The sequence below is a fragment of the Vigna unguiculata genome, chromosome 5 (genome assembly GCF_037176805.1).
Source record: "Vigna unguiculata cultivar grain cowpea cultivar isolate G323 ecotype 2 chromosome 5, ASM3717680v1, whole genome shotgun sequence".
Taxonomy (NCBI): domain Eukaryota; kingdom Viridiplantae; phylum Streptophyta; class Magnoliopsida; order Fabales; family Fabaceae; genus Vigna; species Vigna unguiculata.
The window spans coordinates 9038009-9055002 of NC_140796.1; the positions used below are offsets into that span (position 1 = coordinate 9038009).

At 29.1% G+C, this 16994-nt stretch overlaps 2 protein-coding genes and 1 non-coding gene across 4 annotated transcripts; 1 reads left to right on the forward strand and 2 right to left on the reverse strand.

Moving 5' to 3' along the window:
- The first annotated feature begins 609 nt into the window (after window positions 1–609).
- LOC114183546 (Sel1 repeat protein) lies at window positions 610–3677 on the forward strand. Its single transcript, XM_028070601.2, has 5 exons — window positions 610–788; window positions 943–1139; window positions 1665–1734; window positions 1831–1918; window positions 3390–3677. The coding sequence occupies exons 2-4, from the start codon at window positions 975–977 to the stop codon at window positions 1878–1880; spliced, it is 285 nt and encodes a 94-aa protein (XP_027926402.1). The 5' UTR covers window positions 610–788; window positions 943–974; the 3' UTR covers window positions 1881–1918; window positions 3390–3677.
- Window positions 3678–6473: 2796 nt separating this feature from the next.
- LOC114185806 (putative GDP-L-fucose synthase 2) lies at window positions 6474–8495 on the reverse strand. 2 transcript variants are annotated; one of them, XM_028073727.2, is made up of 3 exons: window positions 8253–8495; window positions 8013–8098; window positions 6474–7594 (listed from the first exon to the last, which is right to left on the reverse strand). In XM_028073727.2, exons 2-3 carry the CDS (start codon window positions 8032–8034, stop codon window positions 6639–6641), a joined length of 978 nt encoding a protein of 325 aa, XP_027929528.2. In that variant the 5' UTR covers window positions 8035–8098; window positions 8253–8495; the 3' UTR covers window positions 6474–6638. The 2 variants fall into 2 exon arrangements, with proteins under 2 accessions (XP_027929528.2, XP_027929527.2); XM_028073726.2 differs by having other exon boundaries at window positions 6474–7597.
- Window positions 8496–16763: 8268 nt separating this feature from the next.
- TRNAQ-UUG (transfer RNA glutamine (anticodon UUG)) lies at window positions 16764–16835 on the reverse strand. Its single transcript has one exon. It is a non-coding gene; the product is annotated as a tRNA-Gln (tRNA).
- Window positions 16836–16994: the final 159 nt, after the last annotated feature.

A 16994-nucleotide genomic window follows, 5' to 3' on the forward strand; every position in this document is an offset into this window, starting at 1 on the left:
GTTTAAGGTGTTGAATACATATTCCATGAAATATCGAAATGAGAATATATTAAATTGAAATGAGAATGTATTAAACGGTGTAAACAACTTCAATATTTATATAAAACACATTCGACATGTAAAAAAAATTAACATAATTGAATTAAAATGACTATATCTTTATTAAAATAACTATAAAAAAGTTTTTTTTATAGCATTTGATTATTATTCGTCTTAATTTATGATAAAATAATTATAAAAGATAAATTTTTTGTATTTATAAAAAAAAGAGAAAATAAAAACAATAAAATATAATATGAAATGGAAATAAAAAAGAAAATTATTAGTCATTGAAGATACTTTCGTACTACATTGTATATACATGTGTAATGTCACTCAATATTTAATTTTATCTAGTAAATTACTTCTATTTATTATGAAATCATTGGTTCTTATCATATCAAACTGAAATATGAAATAAAATACATTACTTTCATTAACTAATTCTAAAAATATAGAAAATTATTAGTATCGTATTTTTATGCTCAAAAGAAAGAGTTGGATTGGGTTGTAGAAATTTCAATTTGTGTTCTTAATTATATAATTAATAACTTTTTATGTTAAATACAAAACAGTAAACAAGTAACAAAAACACGGTTGGAGAGAAAACAGCTCCGAGCGCCGCCTGGTAGCTGTTACTCTCTCTCTCTCTCTCTTTCTCTCTCTTTCTTTTTGTCTCTGCAAACTTCAAAAACCCTTCTTAATTCTTTTCTCATCATCTTCGCGCACTACTGCCAACAGCACAAAAGGTACCAACTTTATTTGACCTTTTGCAATTCTGATTCTCTTGGTGTTCCAGTTCAATCCTAAGCATACCCCTGATTTTGTATTTTCAAAAGAATTGTGTAAAATTAGCCCCTTTTCACGAACCCTTTTGTTTTTTGTTTTGTTCTGTATACGAAGGAAGAAGAAAACCCCATCTTTGAAGCAGAGTCATGGAGAGCACGGGGCGTGTGCCACTGTCGGATGTAGTGGCAGATTGTGCGAAGCGGTGGTTCAAGGACACTCTCAAGGAGGCTAAGGCAGGTGATATAAACATGCAGGTCTTGGTGGGTCAGATGTACTATCATGGCTATGGTATTCCCAAAGATGGTCAGAAGGTGTGTTGCTATGGCTTGCTTGCTTTTTGTTGTTTTCCATGGATTCAGTCTACTTATCTGAACTTTCATTGGATTGGGGTTGGTTTGTTTGTCGCAAAAAGTCACATGGTTCCGGGGTTGTAGTTCAATCAGAATTGGAGTTTTATTTGGGTAACTTATATGTTTTATAATGCAATATGATCCTAAAACATGTATATTTTTACGTACACACCTTTATAATGCTCATATTCCTATGCACATATGTCTAGAGTAGCAATATGAGAAGTTCTATCAGGTTTTCTTCTTTAATAGTGTTGAAACTCAATCTTTTTGTGTTTTCCAATTTTGTTGTTTTAATGTGCAGTACATAGAAGTGATTGCAGATATGTATGTAAAGATTTTATTGCACAAAATATGGATTATATGGATCATTGATCAAATATAAAGAGCAATAGTGTAATTATAAATGATGTGTGGAATGTAGATGTACTTGTTTCGTCATTTTCTCTTGTTTCCAAGGCTGATATTATTAGTTTGGCAATGAAGGGAAGACTTTGGCTGACTAAAGCCTCGAGGGTTAGATCTTCAGTCTGGAGAGTTGGCCGTAAACCTCCTGGTAAATCATCCCTTGTTGCTGTGCTAGCAGAATATTATCTCTGTTTTCCTTTGTAATTTAGTGTGACCATTTTTGGTTTTGGTGCATTTTTTATAGGTTATAATGCAAGTGATTCGGAGTCTGAAGATTTGGAAAATGATTCTTGAACACGCCAAATTTGATTTCATGTCCAAAATTCTGAAAGGTGATTTTATCCTCATCTCTGAGCACTTACTTCATGTTGTTAGTGATTTTACACTTTTCAGGCCACGTTTATTATCTAATAGAAAAGCTTGCGGCTTGGACTGTTGAAATGTGTGCCTTATTCCTTCCTATTTCTATCGTTGTGTGTTTTATATCAAGTAACTCAAATTTTTCTGACTTGGGAATGTTATGTCCTATTTTCTTCTTAGTTGTATTGCATCTGTGTGCATCTTTAAGAGTGGTGGTTTTATGTTCTGGGATCCTGATATATGTATGTGTTGTTAGGCATGTGATGTGACTTCTAGACATGAGTTCAAGAGTTATGCCAATTCTAGTTGGAGAGGGATTTTGGAAATTAAGTATTTGTGTTTGTATCTTGCTCACTTTCATCTACAGTGTTGTGCTTGAAATTAGATGTAATGTGAGTAATCACTTAAAAAAATAAGTCACAGTAGAGACTGCAAACTTGCCAATATGCTAAGCTTATTGTTCTGATTCCGACCCAAGTCTTATGTATACCGTTTGTGTCCGGTACACCCAATAAGTCTCAATCGCTTAAGAGTCGAGGTCAATCAAAGTTTATATACTCCTACCTCCATCCTCCGAGGTGCCTTTTATAGACAAAACCGTGACGGAGCTAAAATGCTCCAAAGCGGACAATACCTCGGGAATGCGGTAGTTGTTCCTAACGATGGCTGCCAGACAAACTTGGGTCGAAATCGGAACATTGGCGTCCACCGTGAGAACCGACAACTCCCCTTCAACTTCCCTTGCCCTCGACTGGGGGCTTGTTCCGGTACACCCAATAAGTCTCACATTGCTTAGGAGTCGAGGTCAATCGAAGTTTATATACTCTTACCTCCCTCCACCCTCTGAGGTGCCTTTTAAGGACAAAACCGTAACGGAGCTAAAACACTCCAAAGCAGATAATACCTCGGGAACGCGGTGGTTGTTCCTAACGATGGCTACCGGACGAACTTGGGTCGGAATCGAAACACTTACCCTCTAATGCTTTTTTATAATTAAGCTTTCAATATGAGGTTTGCTCACATCAATCTATGTGCTAGAGTTTATAAGTGCTCTTCATAAAACTATGTGCTGAAGATCACGAGACTTGTTTAGGGTAGGAAACCGTACTTTGTTTCGTCATGCTTGACAAGACCTACTGCTCCATTACTCATAAATAATAGGGTGAATATTAACTCTTTCTAGGTATATAGATATACTTCTACACCATCACTATAAACAACAGAAATTGAATGCTTCTAACTTAAGCTCTCTCAAGAACTTTGGCTAGAACAGAAACTAACGTGACACAACAAAGTAGTATAAATGGTCTAAGCCATTGAACCAATGGATGTTTTGGAATTGTTAACTGCTTAGTCTTTGTATTGTAGTGCTTCATATTATAACAGATATTCTTGATTGACATATTAAACTGTCCTTTCTTGATTGATATATTTGTTTTGTAGGTTTGTGTGGCATCATGCTTCTTCATAGCCACCGTATATGTTCTTATTATGACTTCCAGAATTTTATTTTGTTTTCTGATCTGTGTATGATATGCTACACCTTTTTTAATTAAAGGAAAAAGAAAAGCAAACATTATTACCCTTTTGAGAAAACTGTTGCTTGATGATTGAGGGTGTTTCAACTTTCCTTGATATGTCACCATATCATGCCAAATAGAAGAGGAACGTGTATATGTTTTCATACATTTTTAATCTGGAATGCAGTTTCTGGCTTCCAAATGATGTTAATCTGTCTAGTTTTATGCTATGCTCTATTCTATGGCCAAAAACGCCATTTTGGTGCAATTTTTTTTGAAAATTACCGAAATGGGGCAGATTTGAAACAAATTACGAAAGTAGGTAAGTCTTTGCAAAGTGACATTACTTGACTGTGAAGAAGATGACACAATTTTGGTTCAAATATTCTTAAAAGTTAAAGTTTTACTAAATTGACACGACTTTAGTTAAGAGTATTTTAAAATGAAGTCGTGTTGGCCTGACTTTTATTAAAACTGAACTAAAATCGTGTTAACCTGCCATAACAATACATTGAACTAACGTCATGTCAAGACTTTAACTTAAAAAATACTTTGGATTAAAGTCGTGTGATCATGACACGATTTCTTCACAACCACGATTTACTTTTGTAATTATTTTGAAATCTTCCTCAGGTAATTTTGAAAAAATAAATTTCACCATTTTAATATTTTTGCCTTATTCTATGCTGTCTTTTAGTTTTTCTCCTATATTAAGGTTTGGATATCCAATGGCAATGTTATTCTAGCTCTTAGCAGTAATTTCAGGACTCGTGGTTTTACGCATATGTTTTCTATTTGAATGATTTTCTTATTATACACACACTAGAAAATGAAAAGTAAAATATTTTTTTCTATATATTAAAATTAGTTCATATATTAGTTAAACAAAGTAAACTTGGGAAGAACTTAACACGAAGAAGTTTTCCAAGTTAGATGGACAAAGGCAAATTATTTTTAACATTTGCCCAATTTATTTTCATTTCTTTAATCTTAAAATATAAATTAAGGATAAAATAAAGATAAAAAATATGTATACTCAAGAGAAGAATCCACACCCATAGTATGTTATAAATGGAAATACAAAATACAAGGTTTAAAGCAATAGAGTGGGTATGTTGCTTTTGAAAATAAAATTAGTTGAGTAGCATCACAAGTGGGTAAGGTTTAATTGTTAGAAAGTCAAAACCCTAACTTAGTAGATAGTTAACCTAGTTTTAAAACCTCATAAAGTCCACACTAGCCTTAAACAAATTCCAACACTAATTAAGGTTTAACCTCATCAACTTTTGTGGATTTATGCTTCTTGGTAAATTTTGCTTTTACCTTTTGGAATTTTTTTCTGAACTATCACTATTGCTAATAAGATGAAAGCTAGTTCCTTTACATACAAGAATAGCACACTTTAATATGTTAGGCAAAAATTAGAAACCTGAATACCGGTTCTGAATGTCAATATTATCATAAAACCAGTTGAATTTCGGTTTTGCAGAAATCAATTTTGGTCGGCTGGTTTGATTTAGGAAAACAGAAAATGAAAATTTTAAATAATTTAGATAGTAAATATTGGTTAAAATTATCTGAGGTATTAGAAAATTTATTTATTTTAAAAAATTGAAAATGCTAAGAAATAAATTTTTAAAAAATTAGTAATTAAGTTTATTTTAATATTAATTTATATCAAATTAAATAAAACAGAAATTGGAGAAAGTAAAAAGAATAAATTAATGAATGAACATTTAACCAAATAAATTTGAAATTTAAAAATTATTAATTTATTAAGTTAATTTTACTCAATAATATCATTGTATTGAAATTAACGAAAGTATTGATTGCATTATTAGTTATATGGTTAATATTTTTTATTCTTTTATATATTTTCGCCTTTTTAAATTAAAAAAAAATTGCTCTTTCAAAAAGCATATTTAATTTTAAAAAATAGATTATATACTTGATATAAAAACTAAAATTCTATTTAACTCGTCTTTAGCAATCACTTATTTTTTTAAAAAAATTAAAAACATTTTTTTAATTTTAATAAGTAAAATATGTAACAAATTGGAAAACATTCACAATTACATCTAATTTAATCAATATTTTCATTAATTTCAACACGATAATTTATTAAGTAAAATTAACTTAATTTTAGTAGTTTTTTTTTTATTTTGATTTTATTTGTTTACATACTCATTCATTAAATTATTTAATGTTCTTACTTTTATTCAATTTCTGTCTTATTTATATAAATCATTATTCATATTAAATTTTTAATTAAACACAAAATTATAAAAAGAATTAATTCTTAATCTTTTTTCTCATATTTTCATTTTTAAGAAAATATAAATAAATTTTCTAATAATTTAAAAGGTTTTAATCAACATTTATCGTATAAATTATTTTTAAAATTCTTTTTTTTTTGTTGTTTAAAAAAATAAAAATATCATACCAGAATTCAGTACTAAACAACCAAAAACAAGTGCTTTTTCAACCACGAAAAAAGTCAGAATTTGGATCTTAAGGACCAAATTTTGGCATAACACAATAAAGTGTATAGCTATATTAGTAATAATGTATCATTTGTGTAAAATTATAGGCAAAAGTTTCCGTTTTTCTGTCTAACACATTCTTTATTAGTATTGTTTAAAACTTGTTCTAAATTATAAAATCATGAACATGCTTCAATAAATTTTACAGAAATAAAAGTTACAAAATTTGATAATTCTCAATAAATTTCTCCAACTAGGAGAGTATATTATAAAAAGAAATGTGTACGTGCTTGGATTCTTTAAAATCTTCATCCATTAGTGACTCCACAAAGCTGAATAATCATGCAATACTTGAAACACTCATTTGTTAACCAATTTTGAATAACTTGGTGTGTGCAAGAGATACCGTCCACAAACTACTAATGCAAATACATATTTGAAACAAAAACATGACTGTGAAATGACAACTCTGTTCAAAGATTTTACTTTGTAACGATAATTTTTAATCTCTGATCTCTAGAAAGTAACAAAAATAAACACTGCAATTTCATTCCACATAACTGTTACATAAAAATTAGTCAAGTACTGTTCTCTCTGGATAATTATTCTTTAAACCAAAAAATTCTACACGGTGAAAATGACAGGTAACTATAAAATCTGACACGGCAAATTGTGCTTAACCAGGTGAATCATAGATTCACATTTTCCAAGTACCATTTGTAGGTATCAGCAAGACCTTCCTTGAGAGAAACTTTGGGTGTCCAACCCAGGGTTGCAAGTTTTGAGCTATCCATGAGCTTCCTTGGAGTACCATCAGGCTTAGTAGAATCCCAAACAAGATCCCCCTCAAACCCCACCACTTCCTTCATCAATTCAGCCAATTCCTTAATAGTAACTTCTTTTCCACTCCCTACATTCAAATGCTCCACTCCACTGTACTTTTCCATCATGAAAACAACTGCATCAGCCAAATCATCAACATGCATGAACTCCCTCAATGGACTCCCTGTGCCCCACACCACCACCTCTTTCGCTCCTTTCACCTTTGCCTCATGAAACCTTCTCATCAGAGCTGGTAACACATGGGAATTCTCAGGGTGGAAATTGTCGTATGGTCCATATAAGTTTGTTGGCATTCCAGAAATTGCATCCCACTTGTACTGAATTCTGTAAGCCTGGCACATTTTGATCCCAGCAATCTTGGCAATGGCATACCATTCATTTGTAGGCTCCAATGGCCCAGTAAGCAAAGCATCTTCTGGAATCGGCTGTGGAGCAAATTTAGGGTAAATGCAGGAGGAACCCAAAAACAGTAGTTTCTTGGTGCCATTGCGATAAGCAGAATCGATTACATTGGTCTGGATTTGGAGGTTGATGGCAATGAAATCAGCAGGGTAGGTGTTGTTGGCATGGATGCCACCAACTTTGGCTGCAGCTACAATCACAAATTCGGGTTTCTCGGAGGCAAAGAAGGCCTCAACATCAGATTGTCGAGTGAGATCAAGCTCAGCATGAGAACGCAGGACTAAATTAGTGAACCCAAGTTGGGTCAGCTTGCGGACAATGGCCGCGCCAACAAGACCCCGGTGACCAGCAACAAACACCTTGGCAGATTTGTAAGGTAGAAATGAGTTTGATGACAATGCTGCTGAAAATAGACCAGAACAAAATCAGGAACACTTTTGAATTTCGAATTTAATTAGTAGAATGCACATACACTTTCATCTGATCACAGATTCTCAATGTATATATGATAAGTTTTTTTAATCTTATAATAACTATTTTAAAAGTCAGATCTAGAATGATTTCTGACTGGTTAGCCCCATATAAATCATTATCCTATCAGTGCATGACAATTTATCTCATAACTAATTTGTTTCGCTAGAATGAGTCAGCAATCAGTGAAATTATAGTTGAATCCTAAAATAAAATTCAGGGTATGTAGCACTACTCATCTAAGAATTAAGACATTCAATTGAAGTTGAGACTCATCTCAGGAAGTTTCAATGAACAATTTTTAGACAATCAAACAGATAGAAGACATGAGTGAAGAGGAGAAAAACCATTGTTGTCCTGGCTTCCCATGCTTGTCTGTGTTGGTTGATTTGCAAGCAACTAAGTTATTCCACCTTTCAACTTCAAATCAAACCTGAAACGAGTCACCAACAACATTAACAAAATAAATAAGTACGGAGGAAGAAAATAGCACCAATAACAGTAACACTAATTAGGGTCTTAAATCTGAAACCCATTTCTAAAACGACGAAACAACACGAGGGCCGCAACAAATATCGAAACTTTACCTCGAATTTGAAGCAAAAGAAAAACTCTGATTAAGAGGGTAATACGAATGATAGTGCAGTGACACCTGAGAAACCGACCCACGGCAGAGTTGGTTTCCGGCGAATCGGATTCTGTCGGCGGTAATCTCAGATCTGCGAGATTCCGGCGAGATCAAATCAGAAATTGGTTCTTTTTTTTCCCTCTTGTGCGATGTGACTCACACTCTATGTTAGACTCTTCGGTTTTCGCCATCTATATATAAGAACATTATCTCTCTAATGGAGAAATGTTAATAAAGTTTATTAAAATTATAATAGAATCTCGTTCATTATTTAATTAAAATTCATTCATTACTTTTAAATAGTTTTGGGTGAATCAAACTGTCCCTGTGGAGGTATTGAATCCATTCAAGAAATCTCTTCAAATAAATATTTTTCCATCCATACAAATTAAAAGAAATACATATTTGAGAAAAAATTATCTATTAATTATATGGCAAAACTATATTAAAAAATTGAATTTTTTAATGATAAAAAATAATATATTTTAATTATAATCAAGTTATAGATTCATATATAACTGGAAGCCAATTTTTTTAAGTATATTTAGATTAATATTTAATGAATTCATAATGAAATTTTTTTTATACCAATAATGAAGCTAGTTTTGAATATATATTTTTCTTATTTTTTGTTTGAGTAAGCAGAGTACATTCTTTAAATATTGGTGCGTACTCGAACGGCAACCATTGTTGAGAAATTTACAAATAAAAAGTTATGTTATGTCGTTACAACTAAGTTAGCTTCCTTCTCATGTCATGACAAATCAGAAATTTGTTTTGTTTTTCCCCTACAAATTAAGAATAAAAGTTTTAAATAATTTATTTATAAATTACTTTTAATTTCTGAAAATATTTATTTTCTCATAAACATTTACTGAGAAATTTGTCTAATAAATTTTGTATTAAACACTCAAAATCTGAATTAGTTGTCCTGTAAATTCATGTTTTTAATACTGCATTGATTTTGTTCTATAAAAATAACATTATGCATTTATTGTTATGTATTTTGCAATATATAAATAAATAAATGTTCAGAATTTTCATTAAAAATATAAAATTTTATGACAATAATATATTTCTTTATATTTTTAATTAAATAATATTTCATTCTTAAAAGAAATATGCATTTAAATGAAGAAAATGTATTTAAATTGTCATTAAAATTATGTTAGATCATTAAATATACTAGAATAAACCTATTAGGGGAGAAAGAGTTCATTTTCAAAATAATTCTTTCAAACCACTTTTTTATTCTCACATAATTTCAATATTACTATCTCAATTTGTTAAGATAACTTTGGTAAGGTTAATTATTATATATGATATATTGTCCATTTTATAATTCTGATTTATGTAACAGTTTTATCTTTATTAGATGTCTTAAAGGTATTCTTTAAGATTTTGTGTTCAATAGTCTCAAATTGCTTAATCACATTCAAAAACAATTTAAATACATATTTCTCAATTAATTATTTAAAAATAAAATCGTAATAGAATTCAAAATTATAAAGTGAACAATATTTTAGATGATGTGATTAAAGATAAAATGTAAAATAGATTGTGATAATTGATACAATTTCTAAAATTTGAAAAAAGTTCCAAAAATGAACTATGTTCTCATGGAAAATATAAAAGTGATTTAAAATAGAAACACTTGTTCCTAAATCCTTAAGACTAACAAAACTTTAAATATATTTTTCTTTTTAAATTTTTGAAAATGTCTTTCAAAAACAAAACTGTAATAGAATTTTGAAGTTTAAAACAAACAATACATTGAATACACTTATTAACTCTAACTATGGTAATTAAAAAACCAGTGATTGGATCAATATATGTTATTAATAAATATATATTTTTTATTTTGATATAAACTTAGTACTTTTTTGTTTTTTAACCGGGTCATATTTACTTAATTTTATGTTTGTTGTTCCTTTCTTTATATATATATATATATATATATATATATATATATATATATATATATATATATATATATAATAAAATTGTAACGGTTTTTTTTCCCAAAAAATCAAATTTTGAGTGATCTCATATTTCAGAGAACTAGTTTTATTTAAATGACAGTTTTCCTATCCTTGAAACTGGGTAAGATAGTTGATAGAAAAATCATGGTTGTTTTTGTTTGGGAAAATGAGTTTTTGACAAACTTAACTTTCTATATAAATTAAAATAGATTAATATTTTATTTTTTAATCAAAATAAAGCTATAAAATAATATTTTTTGTTTGTCAAACTTCATTAAAAAAAAAAATTGTACTCATATCTTCATTGGTGGTGCGTTTCGTAGGATATGAAATTAAAAGAAAATAAGAAAGTGGAAAGAAAAGTGGTACATGTGAGACGGTGGGATGCACTCTTTCGTATTTATTCTTCTTCCTTCCACTCTACTCTCCTTTTTCTATTTCTTTATTCTTTCCATTCTTCTATTATAAACTTCTTCTTTCAATTCTCTAGTGCTGTTTAAGCTTTACGATTTTGATTTACTTTTTCTAAATTTTTAAATTTAGTATTACTTTGATTAGTTGAGAAAAATGATTTTTTTTTTCCTGCCAGGTTGACTTTTTGACTAAAATTTGGTTTCTTTTAGTTATTTTGATCTAAGTCTTTATAATCTTTGGCCCTTTCTCAAGTCATTACTTTAAGGGAAAGTCAATTTCACATGAGAAAAACTATCATTAATAATAAACTATTACCAATTAATTACCATACGAAGCAATCCCATGTGCTTCATGTATTTTTGTTTTTTTTTCTGCTGAAAAAAAAGTTTAGTCCAAATTTGAATGATTATGGTGTTAGCAATTTGGTTTATATATATATATATATATATATATATATATATATATATATATATATATATATATATATATATATCATGATATATTAAATGTGTAGATGTCAGTAATATTCTAATTTGATGAAAGGGTCAAATTAAAAATATTGAAATTAAGTAACTAACAGTAGTTCATAAGGGGTTATGGTTCCCATCTACGTTATGCATTATTCCTGCTCCTTTCTTCCCTCCCCCATCAAAAGAGAAAATCTAGAGGAAACTTTAGGTGTTCTACAGTTGGAAGACCAGGTACCATCTTTTTCTATCTATTGTTTCCAATCCAATCATAAGGTATGCTTTCACATTCAATTCTATGAAATATTGGAACTGCTGAATTTATTATCCGTAGAATTTATTGCTTTTTAATATTTTCATAAACCAACATATGGCAACTTGTAAGATGCTAGAAATTAGTAGAATAATTAAATAATGATTAGTAAACTATACTTATTTAGTTTCTACACATCTCATTTTATTTTTACATTCATTCTCTTATAATATTATTCCTTACTCATATGGTTTTATGAAAGAAAAGCTCGTTCTCCCCACTCAAATTCTTAAAGTTTTAAGTACAAGAGAACCTACAAATGTTTAGAGCTCTTTACTCAATTTTTTCACATATCAAAAATCCAATTACTCTTACCACAAATCATAAATTATCAGTACATACTCTTTTATTTTAAAGTTCGAATAAATGTACAAATAAGTGCCTAGCCATGAATTAACATATAAAAATGATAATACTCTTCAATATTGAAGAACCAAGAAGAGAAATTTCAAATAGGACCAATCATGTGTAACTAATTGCTATAACTATAGACCCCTATTCCAAGATCCCTACAGTCAAAGTAAATAATTATATGTCCTTAACCATATGTTAAAATTTCAACAGAATCATACGTTTAATTAAAAAGATATGATCATTTTACCTAGACAATTCCTAAACACATACCAAGTGACCTCCAACACATTCAAATCAACAAAAGTATATTGCTTTAACTACAAAATCTTCGATTCCAAATCCCAACGGGCAAAGCAAAACTATATGTCTTAGGAAATATGTGTAAAAATTTCATATCAATCCAACTGTTAATGAAGAGAATGTAATCATTTTACCGAGAGAGTTCGTAAACACAAACTAGGTGACGTCTAACAACTTTAAAATAATGAAAGTAAACTGCTTTAACTACAAACATCAAATTTCAAATCCCAATGGTCAAAATGACAATTTATGTCTCAGAAAAGATGTGAAAACATTTCACATAATCCAACAGTTAATTAAGAGGATATAATCATTTTACCGAGATTGCTTAGGGACAAAAACTACAAACTAGACAATTAACTTTTCTTACAATTACCAATTAAACATAAAACATGTATCAAACAATTATTATAATTAAACTAGCCTCTAATACCACTACTAATTATCAACTTGTCGTATCTAAACTCACACAAGCAAAAATATCAACAAGCAATCATGCACATAAGAAAGTTAGCCCCCTTATCACCACTATTATCATAATATTCACACAAGCACAATCATAGTAATCCACAAGGAAGAAGTAACATATGAAAGTTTGTCTCCCTTACAACCATCATTTATCACAAGTTATCATATCCACACAAGCATAAACATAGTTACAAATAAGAAAATAACAACACAAGAAGGTTATCCCCCTTATCTATAGAGACTTCCTTGCTAAGTTTCACAACCCAATGAGTATGACTACTTTAAACCTCACTAGACATGCTATAATTTGAGAGGGAAGATGATATATTTTTTATGGTGAAATGGTGAAGGAATGAAGGGTTTATATAGGATTGTAATAGGTATTTTTGCTAACAAAAAATTTGATGTGTAGAATGCATGGTTAATAAAAAAATTGATCGATGAAATGCTTGGGTAATTAAAATATCATGGTATGTAGATTCCACTTGGCAAACTCTAAGTGGACCAGAAAAGGATAGGATAATTGAAGTGTATATAGGAAAAACAGGGGTGTGATTGAGGAGAATGGGCTTTTCCTTCATAAGGCCCAATGAGTAAAGAGTAATATTATAAGAGAATTGGTGTAAAAAGAAAATGAGATTTCTAGAAACTAAATAAGAATATGGATACTAATCCTTATTTAATTATTCCACTAAATGTAAATTTTCTTGGATCTTTCGTTCTTCCCGATATAAAAAAAAAAATCATCTTAAAAAGTTGTTCTTACAAAATTTAATTCGATAAGTTTCTTTTATCTCCCTATTTCTTTTCTCAATAAATATTATTGGTTTCGGATCCTATAATGTAACGATCCAAATTAGTACATAATTATACCAATATAAATCATTACATAAGTAATAATCAACAACATATAAATATGTAAATCTATATACAAAGTATTTACAGTCCTCCAAAATTATAAGTTAATTTTTCAAAAATAAAATATTTAAAATTAATGAGGCACGGTTGATACTAAGTGTGTGTGTGTATATATATATATATATATATATATATATATATATATATATATATATATATATATATATATATATATATACACATCCATTCCGATTCATCAACTCACAATCTCGTTATCGATCCTCAATATTACTTGCAAGACCCTCTACTCACGCATAAATATACGATTATCGTAGGTGGAAATCACATTCACAAAAATGCAAGGATAAGCTAGTGAAGTTCCAATATACGGTAAGAAAACAAATAAAAGTTATTCACATAATATTAACACAAATCATATTCAAATAATCTCACATACAGATTCTATACTGTAAACTATCCATAATTAACCTTATGTAATTATTTCATAAAATTCATGTACACTAAACCACATCCACCCACCTAATTGTATAGGTAACCTCAATATAACTATTCATTTATGGTAATTGTACCATTCCTTCTTTATCGAAAATTTATAAAGATTAATTGAACTTCGTAGTGACTAGTCACGATAAATGAGTCTCATCATGAGCAACAGAGTAACTCAAGAACATTTCATCTGGAGTAATAACTACACATTTAAATCCCCAAGGTTATACCTCCAGCTATCACATATCAAATTTTCTTTATTATACTTTATAATGTCTAGTAAAAAAAAAATGAGCAACTAGTTTACTCATTTAAATCCCCAGGGTCACACCTCCAGTTACAACAGATCAAATATTTATTTATCATAAATTTTATTTTGTTATTAAACCATATAATAGTATAAATGAATATAATCAATACATAACTAAAAATAAATATAAATAAATAAAGAGGACCAGTACGTGACTGAAGATAAATATAAATAAATAAATGAGAGTAAATATAAATTAAATAAATAGGACCGGTACACAACTTGATATGAATATAAAAAAAATAAACAAATAAGAATGGGAACTAAATATAAATTATAATGATGTTATGGACACCTCACTTAAGGCAAGTATAGAAACAAAACTAATTATGAAGGGATAAAAGTATAAAATATGTGCCTAACCATTAATTAACATATCAAAATGATAATACTCATCAATATTGAAGTACCAAGAAAGTGAAACCACTAATAGGGCAAATCGTGTGCAACTAACTACTATAACTACAGACCCCTATTCTAAGATCCCTACAGTTAAAGTGAATAATTGTATGTCCCCGACCAAATATTTTAGAATTTCAACGAAATCAAATGATTAATTAAGATGATATGATCATTTTACTAGTATAGTTCCTAGACACATACCAGGTGATGTCTAACGTCTTCAAATCAATAAAGTAAATTACTTTAACTACATACCTCTAAATCCAAATCACACTGGTCAACATTAAAATACATGTCTTAGAAAATGTGTAAAAATTTCAGATCAAACCAATGGTTAATGAAGATGATGTAATCATTTTATCAAGACAATTCATAAACACAAATTAGGTGACGTCTAACGACTTTAAAATAATGAAAGTAAATTGCTTTAACTACATACATCAGATAAAAAATCCTAGTGGTCAAAATGACAATCTATTTCTCAGAAAATATGTGAAGACATTTCAGATTAATCCAAAAAATTAATTAAGATAATACAATCATTTTACCGAGATTGCTCATGGATTGAAACTAGAAACTAGACAATTAACTTTTTTTTACCATTGCCAATTAAACATAAAACATGTATCAAACAATTATTATGATTAAACTAGCCATACCACTACTAATTATAAACTTTTCATATCCAAACTCACACAAACATAAATATCAACAAGCAATCAAGCACATAAGAAAGTTAGCCCCCTTCTGACCACCATTATCATAATATTCACACAGGCACAATTATAGTAATCTACAAGTAAGTAATATCATATGAAAGTTCGTCCCCCTTACAACCATCATTTAGCACAACTGATCATATCCACCCAAGCACAAACACAGTTACAAACAAAAAAATAACAACACAAGAAGGTTATCCCCCTTACTTGAAGAGACTTCCTTGTTATGCTTCACAATCCAAGGAGTATGACTACTTTAAATCTCACTAAAGATGCTAGAATTTTGAGAGGGAGGATGATATGTTTTTTATGGTGAATTGGTGAAGGAATGAGGGATTTATATATGGATACTAATCGTTATTTAATTATTCCACTAAATGTAAATTTTCTAGGTTATTACATAATGTAAAATTGTTAGATTTGGGAGTAATGTTATATCTAGTAGAAAATATTAAGGAATATGCTTGATATAATAAATGTGATGGAATTGAATGTTGTTACATTCATCTCAATGTTAATAGAATTATCATTAGGGTGATCATGGTATATGAAATTAATTGAGGTTAAAAATTTGGGACTGTGATGTGTGAGTACTTGTAGTAATGTATTTATTAAATAAAAATATTTATGTTAATAGAGATATTTTAACTTTGTTGAGTGTTTAAATGCAACATTTTCATGTCTATAGTTAAACTTATTCTAACATGAAAAGACTGAATGTAAACTAAAGAAATGATTTGAGTTATGTTAACTATTAATATATGATAAAACATACTTAATACATATATTTTATAAAAATATCGATTGATATTCTTTATAAAATATCCTATATAGATCTATATATTGATCAATTTTAATAAATAATTAAAAATCTAAATCTCCTTAGATATTTATGATTTGAGTTGAGACTTAAATTGTAAATGACATTTAACTTTAATATCAATAATTTATCCTTTATTTTAACTATATTTAGTACACATGCAAATTTTTCTATAAGTTTAGAAGATAAAGTTGGAAAAAAATATATTTTTAATATATTTTGGATGAGTATGCATATGAGATAGATATGATTTAATTCCGAAATTTTTGTTAATATTTTAATTGGCAATACATGTTAAAAAATTTCCGATCAAAGAATAGTTACTCCAGGAGTTACATTATAAATTAATTACACTCTCATATACATGTAAAGTGAACGAGGGCAAAAAATATAACCCAGGACAAAAAGAAATCCATCTTCAATTGGACATAAAATAAAGAGAGAACGATGTTTATTTCTAACTCTTTTGGATGTAGAAAATTACAATCTGAGTAAGATTGTTAGAATTTTCATAAAAGGTCCCCAATAATTAAAATTTTAATGATGAAAGACAAAAAGGTCCTACCGGGAGTCGAACCCAGGTCGCTGGATTCAAAGTCCAGAGTGCTAACCACTACACCATAGAACCACTTTTGATTGCAGAAATACACTTTAAAATAATAGAATTATGATTTAAACATACATCAAAGAACATAAATTAAATGACATTTTTTTATCATTTTTTAATTCTGAACTACTTACAATATTTTAGCCAAATATTTTCTATTATTAATTAAAGTGATGTATT

What these genes read in the sequence shown, in the direction of transcription:
- LOC114183546 (XM_028070601.2), top strand. Translation starts at nt 975, where the DNA reads ATGGAGAGCACGGGGCGTGTGCCACTGTCGGATGTAGTGGCAGATTGT. An exon ending in TTCCCAAAGATGGTCAGAAG is followed by an intron (nt 1,140 to 1,664) that starts GTGTGTTGCTAT and finishes TTGGCAATGAAG; the next exon opens with GGAAGACTTTGGCTGACTAA. An exon ending in AGTTGGCCGTAAACCTCCTG is followed by an intron (nt 1,735 to 1,830) that starts GTAAATCATCCC and finishes CATTTTTTATAG; the next exon opens with GTTATAATGCAAGTGATTCG.
- LOC114185806 (XM_028073726.2), bottom strand. Translation starts at nt 8,034, where the DNA reads ATGGGAAGCCAGGACAACAATG. An exon ending in GGGAAGCCAGGACAACAATG is followed by an intron (nt 7,598 to 8,012) that starts GTTTTTCTCCTC and finishes GTCTATTTTCAG; the next exon opens with CAGCATTGTCATCAAACTCA.